Consider the following 20,339-nt stretch of genomic DNA (forward strand, 5'->3'; position numbering starts at 1 on the left):
TAGCAGGCACCTATGGTCTCAGCTACTTGGGAGACTGAAGCAGAGAATTACTTGAACTCAGGAAGCAGAGGTTGCAGTGAGCCTAGATTGCACCACTGCACTCCAGCCTGGGTGACAGAGTGAGACTCCATCTCAAAAAAAAAAAAAAAAAAAAAAAAAAAGTTGCAGGGACATTCGAAATGTGAACAATATGAAAACCAAATATTCCCTGGCCTTGGACAAGCTCTCTTAGCCAGCTGCAGGTAGGGATTGGAGAAGTCTGAGACCTGCATAAAAGGAACCCAAAAGGCAGGATAGGTAATCTTCTGATGTTTTTTTTCTGGTGTTTGGTCAGCATGGTCAGACCTAAGGACATATGATCCTCTTACTGGGAATGGGTGAGGTTCCTAGTCCATGTGCACATTGGCAGAATCAGAGTCAGAATGTCAAGAGCAAAACAGGTGGAAAGGAGGCTTCAAAATTGCCATGCTGAGTGAAAAGATACATTTGCATTATATTTCAGTAAAACAGACAAGAAAGATGGCTAGAGAATTTTGTATTTGGACAAGGCATTCACTGTACCCACTGTCTGAAGAAGATAAGAAACACCTGCACCTTTTTTCATTCTTTTCTGTCTTCCAAGAACTGGCCACTTTGGAGAACACATGACCCATAGCGCATAAATTCTGCTGGGGCTACACCACATGCATTATGGAGCAGTACCTGTGGACTTGGTGGCAATAGGCGAAGTCGATGCTTCTGTAGATAGAAAGGAAGGTGTGGCATCCAACCTCGTGGTCTCAAAAGAGGACAATATTGGCGAAGACATAGTTGCTGTAGAAGGATGTGTCACCCCAGTGGATATGAGTGGAAATGAGGCTCCGGGAACAGTGGATGTAGTAGACATTATATTTAGGAAGGAGTCCAGAGTGGGCTTAGGAATAATTAAAGTAGAGAGTGATGATGCAGCTGGAATTCTGCTCCATGAAGATGTTATTGTAGAGCTAGGCAGAGGCATGGAACCAGCAAATACAGTGTGGTCAGTTGTAGAAGGTGACATGCTCTTTCCACTGAAGGATGAAGGATGAGGCACAGTCCTGTGGTTGGCAGTTACTGTGGTTCTGGAGGATGCTTCAGGGTGTGTGGAAATGTACACAATGCCATCTGTGACTTTTATAGACATAGGAAAAGAAGTTGGGAAGCCAGTAGTGATACCATCAAGTGTTGATGTAGGAGTGGTCTGGGTGAGTATGGTGCTTATAGTAGCAGGGGATAGTGTTGTCAATTTAGTGAATGGTTGCACTGATAGCATGTCAGATGTCAGAAATGTTGATTTTGACATCTCTACTGTAGAGGAAGTCATAACATGAGGGACATTAGATTCAGTTGCTGAAGGGGAGCCAGAAGGGAGACTAGATAAGAGCCATGTCAGAATGGGTAAAGTAGTAGCCTTTGAAATTACAGATCCTGAAGTGGCACCAGAAAGATTCGATGGGAGTGTAGTCCCAGGAGTTACAGATGTGGTCATTTTCTCAAATGTGTGCTTAATGTCAGCCAAAGTGGTAGGGATAGCTCTTAAAGATGTTGATAGTGAAGGGTTCTCAGAAAGCCCATAGGTAGGAAGAATTCCTGATGTAGGAATAGATGACATTGCCATGACATCTTTAGATACTAGACCAGTCTGAGAGGCAGTGAATGTTGATAAAGTCCCAGGAACAAGGTGTAGAGTATCCGTTTCCATCTGATTGGATGTAGGTACATGAATAGTGGTGGAAATTGGAAACTGAGAACCTTCAGCTATGGGCATGTTCCAGGAAGTCATAAGCAGAGATTGGGTATTACTAGATGTGATTCTTGTTCCCAGAACTGGAAATTCAACCATTTGGGATGTGGGAGGAGGAGAGGTCTTTGGGGTAGAAAGCTCAGCTTCAGTACTATGAGGTGAATAAAGAAATGATGTCAGAGAAGGTGGAGTTGTGCTGGATGGGGTCCATGGAGGGAATGAAACAGGGGTATTCAAAGATGTGGCATGGTTTATTAAGGAAGTCTTTTCTGATAAGGAAGTCATCTTTCCAGTATTAGAAGAAAGGTAAATGGCGGTCGTTTTAACACTTTTTGTGGGTCCAAAAGTACTCTTAAAGTTAGTCAGAGATGGGGAAACCTGAATATCGAAGGAAGTATGGACAGTATCTGCATGAGTAGGTGAAAGCATATTTTCAGGAACAGTGGTTCTGGAATAAGTATTTGTGAGAGCTACCCCTGTACCACTGTTTACCATAGATTGGGAGCTGTCAGTAATCCCAGATAATATCTCGAAAGTTGTAGCTTCATCTGCTTGTGATGACTGTTGAATTGCTGATAGAAATGGTGAAAATGTGGTTTTTGGAATGGAGGAAATAGCTTCAGTGTTCTTAGAACTGAGTAGAGAGAAGGCAGTGGTGCCTACAAGTGGAGTCACTATCCCAGCCATAATAGTGATTGGAACGGTTTTCACAGGGGGCAATGTTGGCTCTGTTGGAGAGAAAAAGGTTGTAGGTGTGATCCTGGAAGGTACCTCTATCATTTCTGTAGTGAAAGCAGAAGCCCTTTTGTTTTTTGAAGGCCCAGCATATGTCACAGGTGTGACATCCAATGTTTGCATGGTCATAGTAATCATGGGGGTAACTGAAGACAATAAAATAGAGAATGACCCAACTGTTGTGGAAGTGTCAAAAGAGACTGTTGCAGGAGCGAAAGCAGAGTTATTAACTGGCATTAAGGACATTTCAGACATGGGCCCAGAAGTGGCTGTGCAGGGACTTTTCAAACAACCTGGATGCATTGTTTTAGAAGATTTAGTTATTAATATTGCGGAAGTGTCAGAAACTTTTGTGGAGGTGAAGGCAGTTACATTAACTGGCAATGAGGACATCTGGTAAATAGGAGTGGATGTTGCCATAGAGGCCTTTTTATGAAGTGTTGTAGGTACATTCGGAACAGAAAAGGCTGCAGTGATCCTGTCAGAGAGAAATGTAAAACTGTCATTGTATAATCCAGTTGTGGAAAGAGACAAGGACTCAGGGAAAGTCTGTGTGCTTTCAGAAATGAAAGAGGCAACTGAAGTTACCTCAGGTTGAGTACTAAGTGAAGGCAGGTGTGAAAAAGTTGTATTGATATCAATAGCATCTGATATTCTGGCTGAGCTGAAAGTTGTGGTATCTACAAATGAAGTATCCTGGCCATATGAGATAGAGTGAGTCATATAGGTGGAGTTTGCCATCATTTCCACTGTCCTGGGTGTATATGCTGAAAGAGCACTCATGCTTTCCTTTTCAGGAGACAAAAGAGTGGTGGTTGTCAGAGCTTGTGAGGGGAGAGCTGTTTTCCCAAGACTGGTAGACATTTCTGGAATGTGAACATCTACTGTGTTACTTGAGGTCAAGGTAGGTATAATCTGTGTGCTTACAGAAATGGGAGATAAAGCTGAATTTCCATCAGAGGAAGTCCCAAGTGGAATCTCTGAAGGCAAATGTGTTTGGTGACTGGAAATTTTTGTGGTCTCAGAAAATCCTGTATCCAAAGATGGAGTATCCGGGGAGTATGAAATAAAAGACTTATTTGATGAGGACATTTCTGTCATCTCCACAGTTCTAGGGTTTTTTCCCAGGGAGATGGTCATCTGGTCTTTGTCAGAAGATAAGATAGAGGTGCTAGTCACCAGTTGGGACATTGGTGTGTGTACACGATATGTGGCAGACTGAGAAATGTGACTGTCTACTGAAGTAGTAAGCTTGTTGGCATAGGTGTGTGACGGCATGGCCTCATCAGAGGTCTCTGTAGTGCCAGTAGTTAAGCGGGCAACATCTCCACCACCACTGAAAGTATACGGGAAGCTGAGAGCATAGGTAGAAGTCTCTTCTACTTGAGATATGGGTTGAGTTACTTCTAGTGTAGACATAGTTGAGATCACAGGAGTGGAGGACGCAGTAGGAATGCTGTCAGGTGGTTTTGAGCAGAGAAGAGTGTGTGTAGATGGGGTTACTGTATCAACTGAGGTGGAGGAAAGGGTGGTCTCAGTCTTAGCTATCACAGGAGTGGAGAGACTCAGTGAAGGAAATGAAGTTTCTGTTAGAGAAGGAACTGCCATGGATGTCTTCCTGACAGAGATTACTGCGGCTTTTGAAGTGGTATGAATCGAGTCTCTGTGGGAAGGCACAATATCACTGGTTGTGGAAGCGGTCTGATCCAATGGTGGTACCAATGCTGTGGTCATTGTAGCTGACGATAGATTTGAGACATCTGAGCGCATAGATGTAGAAACAGCCCTGGCCAGTGTAGAAGGCTCAGACATGGTAACCTCAGTTTCCTGAGACACCACAGAACTGCCATTAACTGGCAGTGAGAACATATGAGTAACAGGCATATGGGTTTCTGAGGAATGAGCAGCTGTAGGCTGTGGAGGTAAGATATCATCAGACAAAGACGTAACTGTCCTGTCTGTAGGGATAGTGGGGAAACTGGTTTCTGATATCCTTGTGGTAGAAGCACCCAGGAATTCACTGAATATATGTGTGCTCCCAGAAGTGGGGGATCCAGCTGAAATGCCCTCAGATGTCTCTGAAGTCCATTGTGCTACATAGGTGTGGTTGGAATTAAACATTTCTGTCGTTTCATTGTATGAACTCCTAGGTGTGGTTTTCACCAATTTTGTCGAAAGCCAACTTTCTCTCACCTCAGTTGGTGCAGTTTTATTATCCAATGGGGTAGTCAGCTTTTCTATATCAGGAGAAGAGGAAACAGTGACAGAAGCTGTCACCATTTGTGCTGATTCATCTGTCACTTCCAGCATTGTTGAAAATGGAGAAACCTCAGCTACTGCTGCTATAGTTGATTTTCCCATAAGATAATGGGAAGTTGCTTCTTTTCTTGTCACAGTGGCATTAAAGCTTTGTGTTGTTGCTGACCTTCGTACAGGAGTTGTTGTATCTCCAAATACAATTGCATCACTTACTTCTGCTTGTGTGGTCTCAGAAGCACTTTCCTCAGTAGAAAAATTTGGTTGAATGTAAGCAAGAGTAGATATTGTATCTACAGATGGAACAACAGTCTCCCTTGATATTGAAGGAAGTTCATTTGCAGGATTTGTAGATATAGGGATTGTTTTTAGTAGTAAGGTGGTAAGTTTAAACTCAGGCAGACTGGTCATGAATGTCAATTTGGACAGAGCAGTTGCATATCTGGCTGCGGTAGCAGCAGTGGTAGTGGCACCTTTGCTCTCTGGAGATGCTTTCAGTGGGGTGATAATATTAGTAGTTGTGGATAAATGTTCTTCATGAGTAGTACTCTCATGAAATGCTGATGTGAAATTTTCATTAGGCACAAATGTGAGTATGGTGGTTGTGTTCATAGATGTCAGCAGGGTATGGTCTGGCCTGGAAGTCCAAATGGTCTCATTGGTGAAGAACAGATGGGCATCTTTATCAGTTGTGGATGTGGGAACTGACCCAGGTGCCTTGGATGCAGAGGCTGATCTAGTGGAAATCAAAGTAAGCATGTGTTCATCAGCTGTAGGTGTATTCTGGGTATAAACTGGTCCTGTGACTGTGGAGGAAAGCATAGTTTCAGCCACTGTAGGTACAAGTGTGATTTCAGGAGTTAAGGCTGTATGTGTAGCTTCAGCATCAATAACAGTCTGTGCATTCTCAGTCCCAGTAAATGAAAAGGATGTTAAGAAAGAAAGAGTCTTAGAGGAGGTCTCTCTAGACATGGATGTAGACATGCCATCTTCCACTCTGGGTAAAGAGACATCCTGAAAATTTGTAGATGTCAATTCTGTTTCAGCTGTTCTTGGGGCAGGCGTGGTCTCAATAAGCCTAGTTGGCAGAGTTAATGAATGGGCTGTAAATGCTATTTTCTTGTCAGTTGTTGCCAATGGAGATGATGTCCGGTTTTTAGGAGATATAGAATCTACCGGAGCAGCTGTGGAGATGAGCACAGACTCATCTGGGAATGCTGATACAGTCCCAATGTGAGTAGCTGCAGATGAAGTCTTTTCCACTGTCAACCAAGGTACAGTTTCAGCTGCTGTAGATTCAGTAAACTCCTGACCAGCTGTGGAGATAGAGAGTGCCCCAATATTTGTGGATTTTTGTTTGAGACAAGATGCCGTAGACATAGATGTTGACTCAATAGTTGGAAATAAAGATGTTGTCTTCCTAACAGCCCACTGAGATTTAATTGCTGAAGTTGTAGATGCAATCGAATTCTTGGTAAATCTGGATGTGGATAGGAAATTAGAAGGTGTAGTTGGTTGAAAGATTTCAGTAGCCATGGCTTCAGCCATTTTTGTTGTCTTTGTGTTTTCAGAAGACGGGGATTTTGTATTTTTCATGGAACTGGTAGTAGTATCTATGGATATACTCTGGTTAGGCATAGAGATGGCTGCTGAAGTTGATAAAACATCTATGGCAAATGTAGCTGTCTCAGCTACCAGTGTCTTTAAAATTTTTTGCGCAGTCATTGTTTCCAGAGGTGGAGATGTTGTACTGGAATATGTTATGGTTGTATAATCAGTTGCAAATATAGGTATGCTTTGAGACAACACTGTAGAGGAATGTGCAGTATTTTGTGGGTTTAGTCCAGTAATTTGAGGTGGAGTGGTCATATCTATTTGTTGTGAAAGAGTTGTACTTCTTTCTTGAATTGTGTTTTCAGGAACAACTAAAAAAAAAAATCAGAAAGAAAGTGTTATTTTGGATTCGGCTTTTGAAACCAGAGACAATTCTTCAAGAAAGGGCTCTATAATTTCTTTTCATTTTGTGAGACAGCATCACAGATATAATCAAATCACGTGATAACTTGGTTTTCCATAAGATAATTTTTTGCTTTCTACAATCTCTATGTGGCTCTCATAGCACCCTGATTAAGTAACTGGTAAGAGGACATCCATTTCATAATAACTTCATAAGATATATAAACATTCCTAAAAAAGGAATGCATGCTACAGTAGTGCATTGATTAAGAAGATTAGCTTTGGGAAATGATCCAACTCCTTGAAAGACACAGCTATAAGAACTCAGTTAAGAAGAAATAGATAACTTGAATAATCCTATATCTATTAAAGAAATGGAACTGTGTAGTTTAAAATATTCCAAAAAAGAAAAATCAACCTTAGATTCAAATAGATTAGTTTTAAATCCTGGGTCTATCACTTTCACACTCATTACATAACCATGGACTAGTTGCTTAACCTCTCTGTGCTTCAGTTTCCTCCTCTATAACATGACGATTATAATAACACCTAGCCTATAAAATTGTTAGGAGATATAAGTGAGTTAATGTGTGTAAAACACTTAACATAGCTTCTCATACAGAGTAAGTGCTCAAAAAACAGTTGACTTGGACTTGGCCAAATTTCTATCACTCATTTAAACACTAGAATGAAAATTTTTAAATCAGGAACCCCCAGATTAACATTTATTTAGTAGTAGTGAGTTGAAAATATTCTTTTCATTGCTTTCCATTACACAACACAGTCCTGCATTCACTCCTACTGCTCTGTCCACTCATTTTTAGACTCATCCTATTTTACCTGACCAAGGCTTTGTCCCAGGACCTCTTCTCTTTTAATTGTATAGTTTCTCTACACCTAGGATTTCAACCTATACACAGATAAATCTCAAAGTTATATCTCATGACCAGATCTCTATTCTGAGCTCCACATTTTTATAACCAATTGTTCACTTGATATCATCTCCTGGATATCACATTAACACCTCAAACTCAACATGCTCCAACTTGAACTCATTCACTTCTCTCCAAACTGGGTCCTCTTCTGATATTCCTTCAGTGAATGGTCCTACACTATCATACATTAAATTATGCAAACCTCAACTCTCTCTCTCTCCCTCCATCTCCTTCATTCTCTCTCTCACCTGCCATAGCCAAACCATAATCTTGTCCTATTGATCGTAGCTCCTAAATATCTCTTGGCTCCCTCAGTTTATCTCTGTCTCCATCACTTACCACTCTGACCAGTAACCATGATCTTTCGCTTGGAATACTGCGGTAGCCTCTCAACTGAACTGTTTGACGTTACTCTTGGGCCCCACCTAATCTGTTCCATAACACAACAGAAATGATCTTTAATTTAAATGCCAATCTGATCCCCTCCTCTCTGCCCCCCCTGCCAACACACACACACACACACACACACACACAGCTCTCTTTGGTGGCTTTCTATTGCTCATAGGATAAAAAGAAAATTTGTCGCAATAAAGCATATAAAGCTATGCACGATTTCGTCCCTCCGTATCTCTCTGTCTCTCCAGTCTCAATTTGTGCTAAGTCCCCTCTGTTTTCTTTTAGCTTTCCTCTTTTTAGTTCTCTAATACTTGGTATTCTCTTTCCCACCACAAGACCATTCCAAGTGCTATAACCTCTACTTAGAATGCTCTTCCCATCCTTCCTCATCTGATTAACTTCTGCTAATCCTTCAGTTTTCAGCTCATGCATCACCTCTTCAGGGAAGCCTACTTTCCCTGACTTCCATGACTAACTCACATCAATCTATCTTAGGCTCTTATGACACCTCATACCCCATCTTCATGTAGTGCATCATAGCTGGACCTTTACATTTGCTTGCAGGTGATTTTTAATGTCTCTCTTCCTTGCTAGACCACATTGAGAGTCCTCATCTTTTGTTGCCCACCATTGTATCTTTAGTGTCTATTCCAGTGCCTGGCACATAGCAGATGTGTAGTATCTATTTGTAAGCTAACTGAATAACTGAATGAGGCTTGGAATGATGAGAGAGCAGTGTGAAGATTCCTAACCCTATATCTACTAGAAAGGAAAAATTGGCAGGGTATGGTAACAAAGAGGTTTAAGAGATAAAGAAGACATAGAAATCACAGAGAACTCAAAGTTTGCTTCTTTCTTGAAGAAAATAGTGATAAATAGAAAATAGTGGTAAAATTCATAAGAACAGGAAAATTAGGAAAGCAACCTCACTCAGAAGAAAAACACCCAGTTCAGACATGGATAAGTGGAATTTCAGATGATAGTGAATATCCAAGTGAAAATGGTACATAGTAAAATTCAAAGCTGAGTCATAATCTTCCTCCAGTTCAAATCACCCAAAATGAAATCATCCATATTTACCTTGGGGAGATCAGTATTTTGTATTTGTCCATCTGAGAAGCATATTACCTATGATGTAGGAATAATTGTGGTAGTAGACAATATACTGATTTGTTTCACTGTCTTGAGCATTAAAATTACTTATAATTTACATATTCAGAAATTCTGAGGTGTCTGTAGGATGTCCTTTAGGATTTTGTGGCCATTAGCAAGTAGAATGAGTAACAATCATGCAAGTGACTATACAGATGAATTGATAAAAGTACACACATTTATAGGGGGAAAAGTCAAAGCTATATAAAAATATACTTTTTCACTTAATTTTATGACATTTTTCTAATTATCAAAGATCCACATTATCTTAGGCCTTATCAATGAACTGGTATATTTCAGCAGCCAAATGTATATTTCAAGCTTTATGCTTTCAAATTTGTCCATGACTTCACGTGAAAGGAGAATTGTTGGGATCTTGGTTTCCAATTTTGCAGATGGGTTTACACCAGCCAATTGGCTTAGCAAACCTCTGTGAAAGTGTCACTTCTAGCACATTTGAGGAGTGTGGAATCCCAGAGCCTGAAATCTCTCTATGAATGCACTAATTGTTGAGAGAAGAGTTCACAATTCCCTCTCCTTTACAAAAGATAAATTATTGAACTGCATTCACTTTTTTTTCTCCTCCTTTAAATCTTTTTTATCGTACTTTAAGTTCTGGGGTACACGTACAGATCTTGCAGGATTGTTGCATAGGTACACACATGCCATGGTGGTTTGCTGCCTCCATCACCCAGTCACCTACATCAGGCGTTTCTCCCAATGCTATTCCTCCCCAACCTCTCCACCTCCTGCTGTCCATCCCCTAGCCCCCTAACTCCTGACAGACCCCAGTGTTGATGTTCCCCTCCCTGTGCCTATGTGTTCTCATTTTTTAACACCGACTTATAAGTGAAAACAGGTGGTGTGGTTTTCTGTTCCTGTGTCAGTTTGCTAAGAATGATGGTTTCCAGATTCATCCATATCCCTACAAAGGACATGTACTCATCCTTTTTATGGCTGCATAGTATTCCACGGTGCATATGTGCCACATTTTCTTTATCTAGTCTATCATTGATGGGCATCTGGGTTGTCTCCAGGTCTTTGCTATTGTAAACAGTGCCGCAATGAACATACGTGTGCATGTGTCTTTATAATAGAATGACTTATAATCATTTGGATATATACCCAGTAATGGGATTGCTGGGTCAAATGGAATTTCTATTTCTAGGTCCTTGAGGAATCACCACACTGTCTTCCACAATGGTTGAACTAATTTACACCCCCACCAACAGTGTAAAAGTGTTCCTATTCCTCCACATCCTCTCCAGCATCTGTTATCTCCTGATTTTTTAATGATTGCCATTCTAACTAGCACGAGATGGTATCTCAATGTGGTTTTGATTTGCATTTCCCTAATGACCAGTGATATTGAGCATTTTTTCATGTTTGTTGGACTCATAAATGTCTTATTTTGAAAAGTGTCTGTTCATATCCTTAGCCCACTTTTGAATGAGTTTGTTTGTTTTTTTCTTGTAAATCTGTTTTAGTTCTTTGTAGATTCTGGCTATTAGCCCTTCGTCAGATGGGTAGATTGCAAAAAAAATTTCCCATTACATTAGTTTCCCATTCACTCTAATGATTGTTTCTTTTGCTGTGCAGAAACTCTTAAGTTTAATTAGATCCCATTTGTCTGTTTTGGCTTTTGTTGCCATTGCTTTTGGTGTTTTAGTCATGAAGTCCTTGTCTATGCCTACATCCTGAATGGTATTGCTTAGGTTTCCTTCTAGGGTTTTTATGGTGTCAGGTCTTATGTTTCAATCTTCAATCCTACAATACCACTGATTTGATAACAGAAAAAAAGGAAAAAAAAATCTTCAATCCATCTGGAGTTAGTTTTAGTGTAAGGTGTAAGGAAGGGGTCCAGTTTCAGCTTTCTGCACATGGCTAGCCAGTTTTCCCAACACCATTTATGAAACAGGGAATCTTTTCCCCATTGCTTGTTTTTGTCAGGTTTGTCAAAGATCAGATGGTCACCTTTTTAGGAAAACAATAAAACACTAAATACCACAAAAGCCTAAGTTATCTTCACTGATGCAGCAATCAAAGAGTACTATTGGAGTACTCCATAAGTAATGGAAGATTCTTTAAGAAGACAAGGAATGGGAGTTAGGCATGGTATTTTTTATCAGAGCAGGCTGAGCCACAGATGTAGCACTTGTTATTAACACTTTCAGTAAGCATCTCAAAAAGGAACATAAGATTTAGAAAAATAAAAACAAATGAGTTGAGCTAAATCGCCAGGCAGGTTCACTTTAAGTACCAGAGAGCTCAAGGAATAATGCATCTTACATTGCTCCATTTTAACGTAAAGCCTGAATTTGTATATTTCAGCAAACCTTCCATTAAATGTTTCAGATGCAAGTTTCTTCCAGAGGGACTGCTATATCAAATTTTTCCCCTAAAATCTTTGTTAATAAATACTAAAGTCTTCATTCATTAAAATCTCAGAATTTTAGAGCCAGGACTTGGAGATTATATTCATTCCTTTCATATAGAGATGAGTCTCATATAAATGCAGTGTCAAGATGAGATTTTCACAGATGAAAGATTTAGAGAAGAAATTTGACAGTATGTAACAATGCCTCAATTATCCAACACTCATAAATATATGCCCTCACTTTACATGGAAACACCCCTATCCCAGGAGACAGAAAGAAAGTGACTCTATCAGAAGGTACCAAGGAGAAACAAAGTTAGATACTATAAGCCAAGTTCTGCAAGTGCTGAACAGTGTAAGAAACAGCAATCCACCAAAACAGTAAGACAAACCTTAGAGGACAGCATTGCAATGCTAACCTGAAACATCAAGGCGAATTTGCTGGCCCAGGAATCAAAACTCATGGGGATCCCAAATTGTGGACATTTCCTGATATAACATCTGCCTTGAGTAATCATTCATATCCTAGATAAAGACAATTCAATCAAATAATTAGTAGCTTTTGAGAACCAGGATCCATTGGAATTAAGATTCCTATCAACCTTAAGTCTAGAAATTCATTACAATAGGTTGGCATTGAAAATGTTCTTGAACATTCAAGATCATTTTGTATAATGTAGGCTAATACTGAATATACATTTCTTTGATAACTTCACTTGTCTTAATCTGTACATACTTATTGTCTTAATCTGTACATACTTTTGTTTTTCTTAAATTCAGTAATTCAGGCTTTCTGTGCATCTATCATTTCTAATGAGTGAGTTCCACTTTACTTCTGCCTCATCAATCTTTCTCTTTTCCCTATATGTGGTGGGGAATTTTTATCCTAAATGGCACACTTATCTCCATTGAATTTAATGCCTGTCCTTCTCAGAAAAGAAAATGCTGTAAGTGAGTAAGGTAGTTACAATGCCAGTGATATTATCTCTGTCATTTTGTTGCACCCTATCTGTCTATACACACAAACTGAAGAGCTTTTACTGCCCAAAAACTGATGTTAAAAGCAAATGCCGACTTCTCAACTGAACAAGATGGGGTAAATCCACTTTTCCCTGCCCCTCCCTAAAGGGTACAACTATAACTCCTTGAAATTGTTCAAGAGACAACCAAAGGAGAACTACGAAAGGTGCTAAGAATAGAACAAACTGGTTTGGGACCCCAAGAGTAAAGTAACAACACAGTGGCAGGCATCTTCTCCCTCTCACCGAACTCAACATAAAATTGTGGCCCAGGCCCTATGCTTCCCAGTCTCCAACCTAGCAACAGAAGTCAGTCCGAGCTGGCTCATTCCCCTTCTGGATCAAATGGGAGTCCCTGTGACAACCTCAGGCAAGACTGATACTCCAGCAAGGGGATTGACTGGGCACCTTCCTAACAATAAGGAACCAGGAGAAGCACTTTCCTTCCCTACCAGGCCTGAGCCTCCTCTGTCCACCAAAAAACACTGGCTGAACAGAATCCAGTCTGGGAAGACTATTTGTTTTTACCAACCCAAAGTTCTCCTTGCCCACTTGGAAAAACCAAGGCAGACAAGCATAAGAGGAAAAAGGGAGCCAGTAATAGTAAGTGGCCTGATCCAGGAAGTCTCTTTGTCCTTGTAGTACTGAAATTCCTCTACCTCACCCAGAGACACCAAAGCAGTCAGGAGAAACAAGAAAAAGGGACTCTCCAGCAGCAGGTAGTCACGTCTAGGAAAACTAGCCCAAGATTTTCCTTTCCTGTCCAGAGACGAGGGGAAGCCAAGAGGCATTGGTAGGGGGATGCCCCCACAGCCATCCCCCACTGAGAGACAGCTGGAGGCCTGGCCTGAGGAGATGCCTTCTGCCCCCAACCCAAGCAACACCAGCAGAGACAGGTGGGAGCCTCAGAGGCACCAGATAAAGCAAACAAGATGAAACAACATCACAAAGACTCTAAAAATTAAGTTGCATTTGGAAGCACGCCCCACAAAAATGGACCAAGACCTGTGTGCTAAGCCTAAACAGGATGACTGTGACTAACTGCTAAAATAAAAGATTTGAATAAGACCCAGAATTTCCTAACATAATTGACAAAATGTCCAGGATACAATTTTTTAAATTATCTGTTATACTTAGAAGCAACAAAATCACAACTTGAATAGGAAAAGATAATCAACTGATGCTAAAACCAAGATGAATCAGACACTGGAATTATCTAACAATGATTTTAAAGCAATCATCATATAAATAATTCTTCAAGCACTTACAAATTCTCTTGAAATAAAAAAAAATAGAATCTCATAAAAGAAATTAAAATTATTAAGAAAGAACCAAGGTGATGGGGTTCATAGGTGCAGCAAACCACTATGGCACACATTTACTGGGTAACAAATCTGCACATCCTGAACTTAAAACTTTAAAAATTATTTTTAAAAAGAACCAAATGGGACCAGGTATGGTGACTCATGCCTGTAATCCTGCTACTTCGAGAGGAAACAGGGGCAGATCATCTGAGGCCAGGAGTTTGAGAGCAGCCTGGCCAACATGATGAAACCCCATCTTTACTAAAAATACAAAAATTAGCCAGATGTGGTGGTGGGTGCCAGGTACTCAGGAGGCTGAGGCATGAGAATCCCTTGAACTGCGGAGACAGAGGTTGCAGTGAGACAAGATCGCATCACTGCACTTTTACCAACCCAAAGTTCTCCTTGCCCACTCAGAAAAACCAAGGCAGATAGGCATAACAGGAAAAAGGGAGCCAGTAATAGCAAGTGGCCTGATGCAGGAAGACTCTTCGTCCTTGTGTGACACTCCAGCCTGTGTGACAGAATGAGACCGTATCAAAAAAAAAAAAAAAAAAAAAAAAACAAATGGGAATTATAGAATGAAAGAATACAAAAGGAAATTTTTAAGAACAGCTGGATGGGCTTAATAGTAGAGCAGACATGACTGCTCTACTAGAGCAGCTAGAACAGGTAAACTTAAGGATAAAATAATAGAATTCACCTAATCTAAACAATACAGAAAAAATGGACTGAAAAGAAAAATGACGATAGCTACAAGGACCTGTGGGACAATAACAAAATATCCAGCCTTCATATTACCATAGCCCTAAAAGAGAGGAGAAGGACAATGTGGCTGACCATATGTTAAAAAGAAATAAAGGCTAACAGCTTTCCAAATTTGACAAAAAACACCAACCTAAAGATTCAAAAACTGAACAAATTCCAAGCAAGATAAAAGCCAAAGAAATCTGTGGCAAGGCACATCATAATTGAACTTTTGAAAACTAAAAGACAAAGAAAAAATTTTGAACGTAGAAAGAAAAAAAAAACATTACTTATAGAAAAGCAACAAGTTAAATGACAGATTTCTCATCCAGAACCAAGGAGGTCAGAAGAAGCTGTCATAATATTTTTCAAACGCTGACAGAAAGGAATTGTTAGCCATGAATTCTATATCCAGCAAAGCTATCTTATAGGAATAAAGTGGAAATGAAAACATTCTCAGATGAAGGAAAACTAAAGTACCTTGTCCCTAGCAGACCTATCTTTAAAAGATTAACGGAATTACTTCAAACAGAAAGGAAATTAATTTTTTGAAAAAATAATCTTAGAGAATAAGAGAGAAAAAAGGAGCAAGTGAAAGAATAAAAATATGGGTACATAAAATATATGATCCTTTTCCTCATGAGCTTTATAAATCATATGCGATGTCTGAGACAAAAATTGTAAAAACATCTGATATTTAAGACAACAAAATTTAAAAGTGGCTGGATATGGCAGCTCATGCCTGTAATCCCAGCACTTTGGGAGGTCAAAGCAGGAGAATTGCTTGAAAGCAGAAGTTCAAGATCAGCCTGGGCAACAAAGTGAGACCTTATCTCTACGAAAAATTAAAAAAAAAAATAGCTGGTCATGGTGGTACACACCTATAGTCCTAGCTACTTGGGAGACTGAGACGAGCATTGCTTGAGCCCAGGAATTTAAGGTTGCAGTGAGCTATGATCATGCCACTGCACGCCACTGCACTCCAGTCTGGATGACAGAGTGAGATCCCTTCTCAAAAAAATATCTAAAAAGTGAGGAAGGTCAAAGGACCAAAATGGAAGTGAGGTTTCCATATTTCACTCAAACTGGTAAAACACTGACAACAGTAGGCTATGGTAAGTCACATCTTCATACTGTAATACAAAGACCAACCACTAGGAAAACTACATAAAGAGAAACTCAAAACCCCATAAATAAATCAAGATGGAATATTAAAGTATGCTCAAGTAACCCATAGATTGCTATTTATAAAAAATGTGCTTCAAATATCATCATATAGGTAGGTTGAAAGTAGAAGAATGGAAAAATTACACCATGCAAGCAGTAAGTTTAAGGAAAGTAAAAATGGCTACAGTCATATTCACTAAAGTAGAGTACAGAGCAAGGGAAATTACTGGACCCAAGAAAGGACACTACATAATAATAAAAGCATTGCTCCACCAGGGAGATATAGTGATCTTAAATGCATACACATCAAACAACAGAGCCTCAAAATACATGAAGCAAAACTGATGAAACTGAAAGGAAAAATAGGCAAATCCATAATTATAGTTGGGAATTTTATCACCCCTGTCTCAACAAGTGATAAAACTCTAAACAGAAAATCAGCAAGTATATAGAAGTTCTGAACAACACAATCAACAGACTTTCATTGACACAGAGCACTCCACTCAACAATGGCAAAATATGTATTTTTTGAAGCACACATGGAATATTCACCAACATAGACCATATACTGGGCCATAAAACACACCTCATTAAAAAGAACTGAATTTATAAGACTGTTTCCTCTGATTATTATCAAACTAGAAATCAATTACAGAAAGACCATGGAAAAGTTCTAAACAACACACTTCTGCATAATCCATGAATAAAAGAAGACATTTTAAGAAAAAAAATTTTCTAAACATTGAATTAAGTAAAACTAATGATTTTAATAAAATTAAATTTAATTTAAAAAATTTGGGAGATGCAACTAAAGCAATGCTGAGAGGGAGGATTATAGCACTAAATGCATACATTTAAAAAGAGGAAGGATCTCAAAACAATAGTCTCAGCTCCCACCTCAAGAGCCTTAAAAAAAGAGCAAGATAAATCCAAAGCAGGCAGAAGAAAAAATAATCCATACCACAAAGGAACTCAATGAAATTAAAAATAAAAAAACAATAGAGAAAAATCAATGGAGCAAAGCTGATTCTTTTTTAGAAGTCAATAAAATTGACAAACTTATAGCAAGACTGATAAAAGTAAAAAGAGAAAAGCACAAGTCACCAATATCAGGAATGAAACAGAGAATATCACTACCTATTCTGCAGCAATTTAAAAGATAATAAGAGAATATTATGGGTAAGTTTATGCTCACAAATTTGATAAGTTAGAAGAGATAGACAACCCCTTAAAACCCATAAATTACCAAAGCTCTATCAAGAGGAAATAGACAATGTGAATAGCCCTACAGCTATTAAAGAAATTGAACTAGTAATTTAAAAGCCTTCACAAAAGAATCTCTAAGCCCAGATGATTTCGCTGGAGTTTACTTCCAAGGAAGAATTAACACCAATTTTATAAAATCTTTTTCGGAAAAGAAGAGCAAACACTTTCCAACATATTTTATGAAGCCAGTGTCATCCTGATATTGAAATCAGAGAGAGTAAAAAAAAAAAAAAAAAAAAAAAAAAAAAAAATAGAAAACTACAGACCAGTATCTCTCCTGAACTTAACTGCAAAAGTCCTCAACAAAATATGAGCAAACTAAATGAAACAATGTATAAAATAATTATACACCATGACCAAATGTTATCTATTCCAAATATGCAAACTGGCTAAAACTTTGAAAAATCTATCAACACAACCCACAATATGAACAAGACAAAGAAGAAAAATTATATGGTCATATCAACTCACTCAAAAAAGGCATTTGACAAAAATTCATAGCCCTTTACAATCTCTCAGCAAGTTAAGAACAGAGAGGATTTTTAGCAACATGATGAAAAGCAAAAGCATCATCAAGAAACCTACAGCTAAAATCAACTGTAATGGTGAAAGATTGAATGTTTTCCAGCTAAGACCAGGAATGAAGCAAGGATATCCACTCTCACCACTATGATTCAACATGGTATTGGAAGTTAGAGGCACTCCAATAAGGCAAAAAAAAAAAAAAAAAAAAAAAAAAAAAAAAAAAAATTAAGCTACTGCAGATTATGCAGTAGTCTACATAGAAAATCTCAAGGAAACTTCAAGAAAAAAATCTCCCAGAACTTATAAATGAGTTCAGAATACAAAATCAACACACAAAAAGCAATCACATTTCTATGCCCTAAAAATGAACATGCAGAAACTGAAATCAAAAGCACAATGCGATTTACAATTGCTCCAATGAAAAATGAAATACTCAGGTATACGTTTAACAAAGCATGTGTATGTTGAAAATCACAAAATGCTAATGAAAGAAATCAAAGAAACCCTTAAAAAATGGAGAGGCAAACTGTGTCACGGAATGGAAGATTCAACATAGTAAAGATGTCAGTTCTCTTCAAATTGATATACAGATATAATCCAATTCCTATCAAAATTCCATCAGGGTTATATGTAAACAGACAAGCTAAGTCTATTTTTTTTATGGAAATGCACAAGCCCTAGAATAACTAAACCAATTTTTGAAAAGAAGCATAAGGTGAGAGGAATCACTCTACCCATTATTAAGGCTTGATGTAAAGCTATAGCAATCAAGATAGTGTGGTACTGGCAGAGGGATAGACACATACATGATTGGAACAGATAGAAAACTCAGAAATAGACACATACAAATATACTCAACTGATTTTTGACAAAGGTACAAAATCAACTCAATAAAACAAGGATAACCTTTTCAACAAATAATATTGAAGCAATCAGACATCCATAGACCAAATAAATAAATAAAACCCTCAACCTACATCTCACACACCTTACATAAAAATTGACTCAAAATGGAAAAAAACATAGGAGAAAATCTTTGGGATCTAGGGCTAAGCAAAGAGTTCTTAAACTTGAACACCAAAAGCATGATTTAAAAAAAAAATTAATTAATAAACTAGACTTTAACAAAATTAAAAGCTTTTGTTCTGTGAAAGCCCATGTAAAAAGGATTTTTAGGCCCAGTGTGGTGGTTCATGCTGCAATCCCAGCACTTTGGGAGGCCAAGATGCATGGATCATTTGAGGTCAGGAGATAGAGACCAGCCTGGCCAACACAGAGAAACCTCATCTCTACTAAAAATACAAAAATAAGCCAGGCGTGATGGCACATGCCTGTAGTCCCAGCTACTCAGGAGGCTGAGGCACATGAATCCCTTGAACCCGGGAGGTGGAGGTTGCAGTGAGCTGAGATCATGCCACTGCACTCCAGCCTGGGTGACAGAGCAAGACTCTGCCTCAAATAAATAAATAAATATAAACAAAAAGAATTTTTAAAAATTTATGGCCTAGAAGGAATATATTTTTAAACTTTCAAAACTCAACAATAAAATGAACAGTTTTTTTGAAAAGGGCAAAAGACATGAACTGACATTTCACTGATGAAGACATGAAGATGGCACACAAACACAGGAAAAGATGTTCAACATCATGAAGCATCAGGGAAATGCAAATTGAAAGCACAATAAGATATCACTACAAATGTATAAGAATGACTAAAATGAAAAATAGTGACAACACCAAATGCTGGCAAGGATGCTGAGAAACTAGATCCCTTATACACTGCTGGTGGAATATAAAGTGATACAGCCACTTTGTGAAAGTATAAAATAGTTGGGTAAAACAGTCCAACATTTGTAAATAATCTGACAGTTTCTTATAAAGCTAAATGTGCAAACAGTTTGGAGGTTCCTCAGAAAACTAAAAATAGAGCTACCATGTGATCCAGCAATCCCACTGCTGGGTATATACCCAAAAGAAAGGAAATAAGAATAACCAAGAGATAGTTGCACTCCCGTATTTATTGCAGCACTGTTCACAATAGCTAAGATTTCGAATCAACCTAAGTGTCCATCAACAGATGAATAGATAAAGACTATGTGGTACATATACACAATGGAGTACTATTCAGCCACAAAAAAATGACATCCAGTCATTTGCAACAACATCAATGGAACTGGGAGTCATTACATTAACTGAAATAAGCCAGGCACAGGAAAACAAACATCACATGTTCTCATTTATTTGTAGGCTACAAAAATCAAAACAATTGAACTCATGGATATACAGAATAGAAGGATGGTTACCAGAGGCTGGGAAGGGGGAAGGGTAGTGGGGCTCTGGGGGCAAGGGGGTGGATTAATGGGACCAAAAACAAGTTAGAAAGAATAAGACCTAATATTTTATTGCATAACAGGGTGACTATAGTCAGTAGTAACTTAATTGTACATTCAAAAATAACTAAAAGAGTATAATTGGGTTGTTTACAACACAAAGGATAAATACTTGAGGGGATGGGTACCATGATGTGATTATTTCACATTCCATGCCTATATGAAAACATCTCATATACCACACAAATGTGTACACCTAATATGTACCCACAGAAATTTAATTATTTTTTGAACTAAGAAAAAAACAAAACATGCAACTACCATATAGCCAAGCCATTGCATTTTTTCCAAAGAAATAAAAACTTATGGTCACAAAAAAAAAAAAAAAAAAAAAAAAAAAAAAAAAAAAAACC

The 20,339-nt window shown here is 38.5% G+C and overlaps 1 protein-coding gene across 1 annotated transcript in view; it reads right to left on the reverse strand.

Annotated features, from left to right (window-relative positions):
* Positions 1-20,339, reverse strand: part of ADGRG4 (adhesion G protein-coupled receptor G4) — a 164,238-nt gene that overhangs the window by 63,731 nt on the left and 80,168 nt on the right. The window contains exon 5 of the mRNA XM_074391684.1: positions 703-6,678. Coding sequence (XP_074247785.1) covers positions 703-6,678 — 5,976 coding nt within the window. The remainder of the gene's footprint in view (positions 1-702; positions 6,679-20,339) is intronic.

The sequence above is a fragment of the Saimiri boliviensis genome, chromosome X, assembly GCF_048565385.1.
Source record: "Saimiri boliviensis isolate mSaiBol1 chromosome X, mSaiBol1.pri, whole genome shotgun sequence".
Taxonomy (NCBI): domain Eukaryota; kingdom Metazoa; phylum Chordata; class Mammalia; order Primates; family Cebidae; genus Saimiri; species Saimiri boliviensis.